Source organism: Triturus cristatus, chromosome 6, assembly GCF_964204655.1.
Source record: "Triturus cristatus chromosome 6, aTriCri1.1, whole genome shotgun sequence".
NCBI classification, from domain to species: domain Eukaryota; kingdom Metazoa; phylum Chordata; class Amphibia; order Caudata; family Salamandridae; genus Triturus; species Triturus cristatus.
This window is the reverse complement of record NC_140589.1, coordinates 723,176,419-723,188,639: the sequence shown is the minus strand read 5'-3', so window position 1 is coordinate 723,188,639 and position 12,221 is coordinate 723,176,419. Positions and strand designations below refer to the sequence as shown.

Sequence of the window (12,221 nt, the reverse complement as noted above, 5' to 3'; positions counted from 1 at the left end):
ACAGCAAATCCATAGTACTGTTCTTTGGTAACACATTTTTCTTTACCAATACAAATCATGCTTCTATAAATTGACACACACAGCCTAGTATTTAGTGTAGAATGGTATGAAACAGCCAATGAGTTCATTTTATTTAAAAAAAATATGTATGCCTCCATTTCCAAACTTTCTTTCATTTCTTTTTACCATTCTACTGAATTACACCTCCTGAGTGCATCCAGATCTCCTTGGAAGATGTTCACAGTGTGGATTGTAGGGCACAGCTATGTCTTCTGGAGTGAAAAGTATGCAGAGAAAACAGGTATGGTGAGAGACCTTGCTTTGCCAAATGTAGACATTAAATGGATTGGTCAGAGAGGGTTAAAGTGGCACCAATTGATGCCATTGGTGAAATCCTTCATGCAAATCCAACACCCTGACCTCATAATAGTGCACTGTGGTGGCAATGACCTAGGCACTTTGACTGGGGTAGGTCTGGAAATGCTTATGAAGGAGACCTTTGCACAACTGTTTTCACTTTTCCCTAAAACTGCCTTTGTGTTTTCTAACATATGCCAAAGGCAAAAATGGAACTGGTCCAATCATTTTTGTCCACAGATTGACAAAGCAAGAAAGCACGTCAACAAATCTGTTTCTGCTTTCCTCCGTGACTATGGTATGGGTTCCATTTACCACAACAACTTGCGTTACGACATGCAAGACATTTATAGAGGAGATGGTGTACACTTCACTGATGAAGGGAACAGAGACTTCCTCTTGAACCTTAGACTCTGCATCGGTACTTACTTGTAGGTACCACTAAAAAATCACTTAATAAACACAACGGCTCTTTTTAGAGCCCCCTAATATCTAAACACTTAAATCTGCATTTCATTTCATTTTTTTTTTTTTTTTTACCGTACGCGTACGGTGAGCTTACCGTACGCGTACCCCGCGATTTTTTTTAAAATTAATAAATGTTTTTTTTGTACTTTTCTGTCCTTCTTTGACCCCCTTTCAAATGTTAGGGGGTCTGTAACTCTCTTCCTTGCCCCCTTTTCAAGTTATCACCCTTTTTTTTCTGAGTGAAACACACAAAATGGCGGCCGCCGCTTCCTGGTTTCGACCGATTCGAATGTTTACTAAGATCTAACAGCCAATCAGAATCGCGCTCGCGCACGTCACCGTACGCGTACGGTAAGCGCACCGTAAGCGCACCGTAAGCTGGCTCAGATATATATATTGATTTAAAGGCTATTTTCTCAGAATCTACTGAACAGATTTACACCAAACCTACAAAAGGCACTTCCTTGACCTGTAGACTACCTCTCTGCCAAATTTCAAGGAACTCTGTTCAGCCGTTCGGGCTGTAGCTGTGTCTAAAGGTCCTATGGAAAAATGCATGGGAAAAACGCGTTTTGGGACCCCCCTTTTATCTCAGCCCCCGCTTGACGACTCCCCCCGAGACTTTCAGGGTAGGAGCGGAGCGTAGCGCCCCATTAGTTTTGAAAATTTCACGAGGATTCGTCGACCGGCGCCAAAGGTATTCCAAATAGAATGTTGCGGTTTTCCTATGGAAACAGGGTCCTAACTATAACTACCTACTGGCGACCGCCAGTAGGTAAAATATATATATATGTGTGTGTTATGTATATACAGGTACATTACATATCATGTGCATGTTTGGATGCTTTGATTTTTTTATTGCACAAAATGCAATGCATAGAAACACACATTTAATTTTTGCAGCGACCCAGAAATATTTTTCCATGTTTTACAGAAAAGACATCATAATGACAGCCTCTACAGAGCTTCACTGCTTTGTTAAATTAGGAAGAAAAAGCTTCAGACATATCTGAGTTTAACCATACATAGTTCACTGTATGAATAGTAGTCTATTTGTGAAAGTCTATTTGTGAAAGCCAAGCAAACCAAAATATTTTAAATGAATTGATAGCAACACTGTGCTGGCAGTAGTTTTAACATTCTCAGAGCATAACCTGGGTCTATTAAAACGGAATATTTTAATTTCATTCAGTGCCCTGTGTTAGCTTTAGCTTGCCAGTAAAACTCTGATTTCTAAAGCTAGAGTGTGTGTTTAAGCAAAGCATGTTCTTTCTGAATCTTAACCACATAATTAAATACCTTTCCCTTCTTTTGCTACAATCAACAATACAGATAAGTATTTCACATATCCTTTTTAATAAACCTTTCCCATTTACAAAAATATTGATTTCATGCTAATTACATCTAAATAAACATGTAATATAAAAGATACACAACAGGTAACTCGTGTAATATGTCTCTATATTGCCAGCTTGTGGTTTTGGTGACATTTACTATCCACTCAATCTTTGGTCTTGTGATTCATTACATCATCAGAACCCACCTATGGCAGTATAGAACCATGGTACAGTTACCTGTTTAGGATATTTTATATATTAGACATAGATAGAGCTATACCCAGCGTCTAATGTCATGCCATCCTGTATATCCATATAAATATTGTACCCCATATGTAGGCTAAAACACAGCACAGGGCATCATATGGCTAAAGCTGCTGCCATGTTCACTGAATTTCAGACGCGGTTTGAACGTAAATTTGCAGAGTGAAATGTCTATTATTGTATGGGGCAGTCGTGTAGCCAGGGAACCCTATCAACACTTTAAATATATTTAATGAAAACACCCTTTTGGTATTCAACGTGGAGACTTGATTTAATTCTGCAGTAATTCATTGCCCATAATTGCAAATAATTCACAATTGCCCATAACTGATTCTCAAGTCCCTAGACGCTAAAACGAGTATTTCGTCACATTAACACATCAAAACAAATTGAAATCCGCCACCTATTTTGAAGAGAAAACTACCACCCAATCCCACCCACCTAAAGATAAAAACGGAGATGCCTCTGGCAATAAATGATAATCTTAAATGTACTTTATATTTCTGCCAGAAATGATAAAGAGAGTTGCACACACTGTCGAGAGGGATATCCAGAGTTTGAAGTATACACTGGAGCAAAAATGGAACAATATACAAAAACGCAGGTCTTGAGAACGATTTTTGTTCTGGAATATGGCAAATTAAAAATGTACATTTTCTAGAATTGCACCTTTTAAAGTTTTGTGTGCATTTGTAAACCACCAATGCGTTTAGAGACCAGTTACAGTACAGGTAGTAATTATAGCTGCAAAGCAATACACCCACATCCCTAACTCTTGGGACACCATCTACTGAGCGGGTAGATTACCTTCTGCTCAGATTGGCAAATGGAGTCAACAGAGAGGATCATTTCAGTAAACTGGATACCTGGCAAACTTCCACTGGTATAATGGGGTCATATCACAGCGTACATATTCTTCTCCTCTAAATGACACTTGTCTGATATAATAGTGCTTCATAGGAATACAGTTGTTTCTACAACTAATTTGTTTCTAAGCCTGATTGAAATGATTGAATTCCTGATGAACATCAAAGGGTATTAGAAACCAAAAAATAAACATTTATATACCTGAATAGCAGCAGTGCCAACTCCTCCTGAAGCCCCATATATCAGAATACTGCAAAATAAGATTGTTAATTAATGAAATAGTAGTAACCTAAAAGAGAAACTGCATTTTCTCGCTGAAAAATGTAACACATTTTAATTTTACTGCAATATATAACGTATATTGATGATCAATAACCAAATTCAGTTGGGTTCAATAAAACCCTGGCTCAGTGATGGAATTTAAAAATCACACGATGCAAGTAACATACTTTAATTCATGAAACAAATTGTTAAATACGACCAAAACATAAAGTGCAACCCCCATGCTCATTTGAGGGAGATTTGAAGATGAGAGAGACATTCCATATTTTTACAAGGGTGAGTAAAGTATTATTTTAAAAAAAGGTAGCAAGAAAAATGGACCTAATGCTGGCTAGTCCTACTAAAGCCAACAAAGGTTTCTGATACCCAGCTCTAAGAACATTCCCAAGTCCAGTGCATAAACATTTGCCATTGGCAGGATGAATAAAGTCACAATGAACCACTGGGGCTGTCACCTTACTTCTTTTTGGGGGGTGGTGGCTTTAGATGGTAAATCCTTTTAAAAACCCCAGACTTTCAAAAATATTCCCCTTTAATCATTTCTTATCGATCACACCATGCCATTAACCATCCAAGAAACAAACATTTGGACATAGAAAAGAATAACAATAGCTCATGCAATCATCCTAGTTGGAATAAATAGGGGTCTTTATAGTGTGGATTTAATGCAATAGAAATGGAGAGGACAAGGCCTGGCTTTAATCAAGAAATCAAACATCTGAGTGCTAACGATCTTCTGAAAATATGCTTTCAATCTGTGACTATCATAAAAGCCAAGTGACCCCACAGGGAAATAATTTCAGACCATCTCACAGGAATTTTAGTTACACAAGAATGCCTCTGTGTCATAATAGCAGAGATCTGCAGAAAGTTTGAAAGCCTCACCACAATTGCTCTTTAGCGGCATAAAGGATAGATTAGACTACATTATTCTTTAAACCAAGCAATGGCCTGGTGAAACAACATGCAGAGACTTGGTTTTGACCATGGATTGTGGTCAATACTAAGTTTTTGGGGTGTCTCTTTTGGGTTACTTACAATAATATGATATCTCAATGAGCTATCTCAATGAAATTGCAAGCTGGTCCTAGCTGGTAAACAAGTACATATCATTATGCCATACAGGGGGTGAACACAGGGGTATACTCTTGAAACGTTTTGTTTAATATGTGGATTTCTTATCTTACAGGGGCTTTCGCTTTAACTAAAGCAAGAACAACTCCTAAATTTGGGGTCTGTCTAAAATCGTTCTTATCCTCAGTAGATGACAATCTTATTGGACAGCAATATCAACCAACAGCCGATTTCCCAGCCTTGTCTAAGGTATTGGAAAAGGTTGTGATTGGTTACTTTCAAGCACACCTGGATAAATATTCTCTTCTCCGCCTCATTTCATTGAGGCTTTTCCCAGCTGATGGGACCAAGTCAGCCTGCAGTGAAATAGCAGATAACATGGTGGCCTCCTCTAATCAGTAAAAAAACAATAGCTTATTGGTTCTTTTGGACCAGATGGGACATACCATTCTGTAAATTTAATTAGGATAATTAAGTTTAACATGAGTGTAATTTTCTGCAAGGAAAAGCACTGGCCATAGTGCCCACAAATACATCTACAAAAGTCAGTGGTGGTGCACACAGTATAAAGGTTCAACACACCAGGAGAAGTAGTGAAGAATATTTCACGTTTTTATTAAATATAAAGAAATTGCAAAGGCAAGCCTCAAACTGATGGTAACGCATTTCAATCAAAAAGAACTTTATGAACCAAACAAACTAATTTCTGTTCCTATAATATAGACAAAAGACTCAATGTTCAATCATAGACATAGAAAACAGACATTTAACCTATGGTATGCTAGGAGTCCATAATTTTTTAAAGAGACATGTTAAGCGATGTCACTAACATTGAGATTCAAACAAAAAGAGAAAATTAAAATGATCAAATACATGGAAATTAAATTAAATTATATTTGTAACTTGAAAGTAAACTCAATTATCGTAATTGTTGTAGCATGAGTGTGATATATTCCGCTAGGTATGCTATTGCTTACCACTTATGCAACCTCTAATTAATTGATACACAACATATAATGTTCTAATAATGCAACACTCATATTTCATGTGCCAATTAGCCTGTTGGTTAATAATCATGACTCTGTGGGCAAAAGGAAGAAGGTGATTTCATTTCATTTCAGTGTGTTTTGAAATGCTGAAATTGTGTGCACTGCCCTTCAAGTTATGAAGTGAGGAAAGGATTTAGAAAGACATAATCTCATATTTATTTATGTGTGAGCATTGAGTAAGAACTGTATTAATTTGGGAAATTGATATCCTCCCACTCTAAAGTAACCCTACCACACACATTTCCGCATTGTATAAAAAGACAATAAAAATAAATCAGGATTGCCATAATTTAAAGCCCCTTTTTATATGCAAAGTTTAGGTTGTGTTTGTTTATCGGGGTGGAAATCATTAAAATCATTGATGTTGAAATCCTCATTGGGCTTTCATTTTAAATTACACAGGAAATGAATTCCAGTATCTTCATGAGATTATCTCAAAAGTGTCACACCTGGTCAGTCTAATTCCCCCCGAGTGGGCACATACTGTAAATCCAATTTGCCTAACAAAAGTTTATCAAAAATATGGCGCATAATTAAACCTGTTACTCTTCACGTAGGTACTTGAAAAGACCTCAAGTATAGAAACATTCTACAAACAATACAGAATATAAATTCTAATTAAATAAGGAATCAGTCTTTGCATTGTCACCAGAAGGACATAGAGAATCCTATCCCATGAATGCATCATTAGTACTGCTAGAAATAGGTTTTCCAAAGGAATCAGTTTTTTTAAGTTGAGAAATTAATAATTCCATATTATGCTCAAATACAGTCTGAGTGAGTTAAAAAGAAAAATTTACAGCTGAAAGAGAAACTTGGAAATAGGCAACCAATGGGATAAATGAGTGACAATAATTAAATTATCTTCATAAGTGTAAGAAATGCTCCTCCTCAATATTCAAGCTATCCAGCTCTTTAGCATTAAGTTCAAGGATACATTTTGATTCTAGGCATCTCAAATTGGTTTCTCTGTCTCCCTCTTTGACGTTCCAAGTTGCCATGTCTATAATATATTATTGAACATCCTCGGTTCTGCCATCAAATACTTGGTGAAAATGTCTAGATACAAGATACGTTTCATCTTTATTCTTACTGGCTCCAAGGTGCTGGAGCACTGGTTTGTGCATTGGGAGGATGGTACCCCCAGCATACAATTTCAGGCATGGACAACACAGTACACAGACTGCATAATCAGTTTTGCAATTGAGGCTTTACCTTACCCTAATGAGTTTACGAGTAAAGGAATATCAATATGTGATGGTATTAACTCCATGTTTACATATTTTACTCTTTTTGCAGCAATAAACACCTGTTTTCCATTTTAGCCATGACACCCAAGTATTCTAGTACCATAATTCACTTTTCACTAAACTGCCCCTTAGTGATTTCACCTTTCTAAAAGTGATAGATGGTCTACTGGGTAATCTCTCAACAATCACTGGTTCAGATTTTAATATCATACAGCCCAGTTTCATGATTATTTGAATAGTGAAATGTTCTGTGCTATATTTGTCCTTTTTCTATTCCACCCTGTTTTAAACAGTTCATCTTTTAAAAATATATATGTACATTCAACCAGTTGTGCTATTTAGCACTTTGCTAAACAAATTCCAGCTTACAAACATCTACAATGCTAAAATGAATCTAAAAGGTCCCAGAATACAATTCGGAGGTTGCTACAAGTCAAGACTGGCTGAAGGTGTCACCAATTATATGGAGGCACTTGAAAATTATGCTGGCAAAAGCTCCAATGGGGTAGAGGTAGATATTGGTTACAGCAGTAAAAAAAAAGTACACTATGAGATCAAAGTATTAAAGTGTTCATTACATCACAAATTACCTACCGCTTCCCACGACACTTGCTTTCGTTCAGGCCACATGTATTGACCAGCGCTGCCCAGGCAGTGAGAATAACATACGGCAGGGCGGCAGCCTCAGTATGACTAAGGGATTTGGGCTTGAAAGATACCTACATTGAAGAGAAATGTCACTGTAAAAACAAGTAAAGAGCTTAATGCAAGATATACAGAATACTACAGAGGTTCAGATTGAAACAACGGAACAGCAAGGTTTATACATTTTTATTTACAAGTGATAAAATACACAGTAGGGTACTTTATAGACAAATAATGCAGCAGATTTACAAAGCTTTCTTCCATAAAACGTACTTGTGTAAATTCAGTAAATGTCCACAGTACCGAACACCCGCTCAAAGACCAGTGCTTAATTTGTAATAAAATAAGTGCCAGGGCTATTGTCAGGAAGCTACTATAGTTTGCACCACACATTGCCCCTGCCATGCTAACAATGATAGTAACAACACAACTACTAACCATCACACTCCTACGAGTGTGACAATTTGGTCTATTTCAGGCCCTCAAAGCTATATGAAGGGCTTGGGAGGCAGGTAATAGTAATTTTTAATGCATATTGAATAAATAATTTACTATTGTTGTGGTCATCTTTAAATTAGCCACACAGCGCCACCTTGTGGCAGAATGTCACAAGCGCCGGTGTTGACAATTAAGTGCAGGTGCCAAGCACAAGAAAGCATCGGCTCAAATTAAGCACTGTTAAAGACAGATCTTTGTCTCTGGTAACTAATATCCATCTGTTGAGACTGAGTTTCAATGGTTCCCGAAGACAGCAACATATAAAAAGAAATAATTCATCAGGTTTACCTCATTTCCACTGGCTAAAACAAACTCTGATAAAGTGCCTTGTTTCCATGGAGGAAGTGCTGCCCACACCTGAAGATAAACAAACAGAAGTGTAAAATATGATGATACTCGTCTGTTACTTTCCCTGAAACCACATCGGTGTATTATTCTCTACTACTAGATACATTGAGGTTTTCAAATAAATAGATATTTTAAATCTTAGAATATACAGAAGTAAGTCTCATTAAATATTCTAAACCAGGGGTGTTCTACTCTGGAGTTGCAATGCTGGATGCATGACATATTTACAGGATAATCACCCACTACATAGTGAGATAAGGCAGTGAGATAAAGCAAGAAAACTTTCAAAATCAGAAAAATGTATATATAAAATATAAACAAAATCTTAATGTGTAAACCAGGGTTGTCCAACTTTGATCGCCCATAGAGGCCTGACATATGCTAGATTTTCAGTATATTAAATTACCCCATTCATAGTCATTGAAATGAATTAATTTCGTGTAGAGATCCTAAATAGCTGATAGCAGTAAGCTAAAAGACAGAGCATATGCATTCTTCTAGCATATTTTGTATTTCCTGTCCAAAATGTTTTGCATTTAATTTCGTGCAACGGAATGGCATTTTAGTACTGTGCCTCAGACCATTCTCCAGATGCCAAAACTTGATTTTGAAATGTAGACACCCTTTGATGTGTACAAAACAAATGACCTGGTATACAATGGATTCAACTCAGATCTGTGACTGGGGGTGAATGATTGATTTGCTCAGCATTCCGTCCATCATCAGTTCTTTTTGCATTTGTCGCCCTTGGTGGGAAGGGTAGGCCCAGACGAGGGTCCCATGCTCACTATGCCACCAGATTTAAGCTGGCCTGGCTGATGAGGGGTGATATCCTGAAAACGGTCCCAGGATGCTTGTTTCTGACCCCGGGGAGGACCTGCCCTGACAGTTTGGGCTGGACTGTTCCTATGGAGAGCAGGGTCAATACTGATTTGCATATGGCTAAGTCTAAACAGGAATGGCGTGTCTTAGCCCCAGGGAGGAGGTGGTGAGGGGGTCTCTTTGGGTCCCAACCCTATGGGGGTATCCCTACTCTGCCGCCTTATATTATATTCCTTTTCCTTATATCATGTTGCATGGTAGCCAATCAAAGTGAGATGGGCTAAGGGGAAAAAAATTCCCTGGGCCAATAAGAACTCAGTTTTTAAATTGACGATCCCGTGAGACTCTTGCGGAACCATCCAGTAATATAAATATTTTTAAACCTTAATTTATCATAAGCTCCAGAACAAGTTTACACCAAATCACAAAAAGCACAATCTGCGAACCAGGATCTAGCTTCGTACCATCTGTTGTGTGATTCAGTTTTTCAACCCTGCTTTTTTCTCAGCCCCCGCTTGACGGATCGCCCCAAAACTTATCAGGGAGGAGCTGAAATGAACGTGCTTTTTTTGGGAGGGAAAGTTTTGTGAAGATTCATCAAACGGCACCAAAGTTATTAGGAAACCAAAAACGCCATGCCTAAGGAAAACCAATTCTAACTATAACTACCCACTGGCAACCTGTTAGGGTTGCTATTTTATTTCACTGAAAAAAACATAGGTTAAAGTAACAATATAGTTAGGTGAAGTGTTCAGTAACAACCTAACGTTTCAAACACTAAAAATAACAGAAATTCACTTGTTATTGGTATTGTTATCTCAGGTAACTATAACACATGCCCTAAGGTAAAAATATCTTGCGCCCTCGCCACGCTCAGTTTTCTCATCAATAATTTCACTGTAAATGTTGCAGTGATATTATCAATGATGTCATAAAAGATGTCATGAGTTATGTAATATGTGGGGTAACTAGCAGTGCATGGTGAGGAAGCAAGCTGTTGTTACCTTAGGGCATGAGTTATTGTTGCTTGCGATAACTATAACTGGGGAATTTCAGTGGTTTTTAGAGATTATAACCTTACGTTTGTCAGGGCTCAGACAAACTGTGTGGTGGTTAGTGACTACAAGACCCAGGATGCTTAGCCTCTACTTGGCTTCTACTTCGAATCCTGCCCGGTGCCGTCTGTTGCACTTTTTCGTTGCCGCTTGTATTTCGGAACAAATTTCTTTTGTCTTGGATTGGTACTTCGTCTGGATTTCCAAAAGCTCACGTAATCGTCTTTCCACACTGCCTGCAAATCCCTGTGTGTGAATTCAGTACTGCCGCACCTGTGTTTAATTTTGGCAATCAACGGACGCTCTGCTGTGAACGCCCGCAGTTTCGAAAATCAGTGGCGGTATCTCCTTTACTAAACGCTTGTGAGCCTGTCACTGCTTTGCAAAACACGGACGTGTTGATCTCCTCCCAGCGGTGGCTCCTTTCTCTTTTTGCCGAATTCCCTACAGGAACAAAGGACAACTCTAGGAACAACGGATCGTTTTTGGTTTTCTCTGAGCCCGTATTATTACATCTTGTTCCTATTTTGGAATACTACTAAAACGTGAAAGAGTACACGTGAACATTTCTCCTGCTCCTGGGACTTCCCACGTTACTGGTGTTTCCTGTTAACTGACTTTGAGCTTCTAAATATACGAAAGACTTTCTCACACCCCTCCCTTCAGATAACTATACAGCAGCCACAGAATCCTTGTCTGCTTTATTTTTTTTCCTTATCCTTTTGTTCTTGGAAGACTATTCACCGCATTGGGGGTGTTGCAAGCAGGATTGAATAATCCCCCGCTGGTGATTTTGGCCTGTGGTTCTGCTCCTTGGTTAAGTAACCTTCGTTTTTGAACTTTCTGTTGTGAAGAGACCTGTATATACTCCATGACTATCTGAGGGAATGACTGCCGAGGGGACAAAGGTAAGGTATGGGATAGTACAGAACTCAGTGAAGCAGTAATACCACTAGTCAGTTAGTACATGCATCTCAAACCTCATTTATATGCATAAAGTCCTGTCTTTCTTTTGTCTTTGTATCTAGATATCGTCCTTGGGAGTGCGACAAGTCAGCGCTTTGTGGAGACACGGGATACTGTTAACAAGTGTCCTGTTGGGTCTTTTTTGGGGGTAGTAGTATTCCTCTAGTGTATTTGGATGTAGCACTGAGGAGATTGTATCCTTAAAGAGAGGAGGGATAAATTCTTCGCTCCTGGGGAACTGGATTCTGTAATTGGGAACGTCAGTTGCACGCCCGACAACGTTGTTATTGAACATTTCACCTAAAACGTTACTTTAACCTTTAGTTTTTTTCAGAGAATTTCTAGTTTTTTTTAAATGTAAAGTAATATTTAATGATCATATGTAAATCAAATCCCCCGCCAGGCCCTGCGGACAACCACCCACATGCAACCAACCCTACAATGCACACAGCCTTCTGCCGTGCACAGTGGGTGATTGGCCACAAGATCTGGCCTGCAGCCAGGCCCTGTAGCCAACCCAGTAAAGGCAGCAAACACCATACTGTGCAAAACCTTAGGTTGTGCACAGTAAGGGGTTGGCCACAAGGCCAGGCCCTGGTGACCCCATCCTCCGGGGCCTCTTTTTTTATTATAAAGAGGAGGGGGGTGCGTGGCCCCCCTCCACAAACCTATTAATGTCCTGGGGACCCCATTCCCCAGGGCCATATATATTTTAAAGGAGAGGGGGCGTGTGTCTCACTCTCCGAGCCTCATTAGGCTCTGGGATTCTCATTCCCCATGGCCCTCATCACTTATTGGTGGGTGGCCTGGTACCCACCCACGGCACTCACCATATACTCGCTGGGGGCCGCAGGGGCAGCCCCAAGGCCCCAGCCATCTCCCCGCAAGCAGCGGGAGCCGGCATTGCTCCCGCCCAGAGGGAGCAGCTACTAATGCTGC

General features: G+C 39.1%; 1 protein-coding gene across 1 annotated transcript in view; it reads right to left on the bottom strand.

The window, feature by feature from the left end:
- Window positions 1-12,221, bottom strand: part of RTN4IP1 (reticulon 4 interacting protein 1) — a 270,285-nt gene that overhangs the window by 217,796 nt on the left and 40,268 nt on the right. The window contains exons 4-6 of the mRNA XM_085611230.1: window positions 8,380-8,448; window positions 7,543-7,667; window positions 3,495-3,543 (exon numbers count right to left, since the gene is read on the bottom strand). Of these exons, the coding sequence (XP_085467356.1) occupies window positions 3,495-3,543; window positions 7,543-7,667; window positions 8,380-8,448 (243 nt within the window). The remainder of the gene's footprint in view (window positions 1-3,494; window positions 3,544-7,542; window positions 7,668-8,379; window positions 8,449-12,221) is intronic.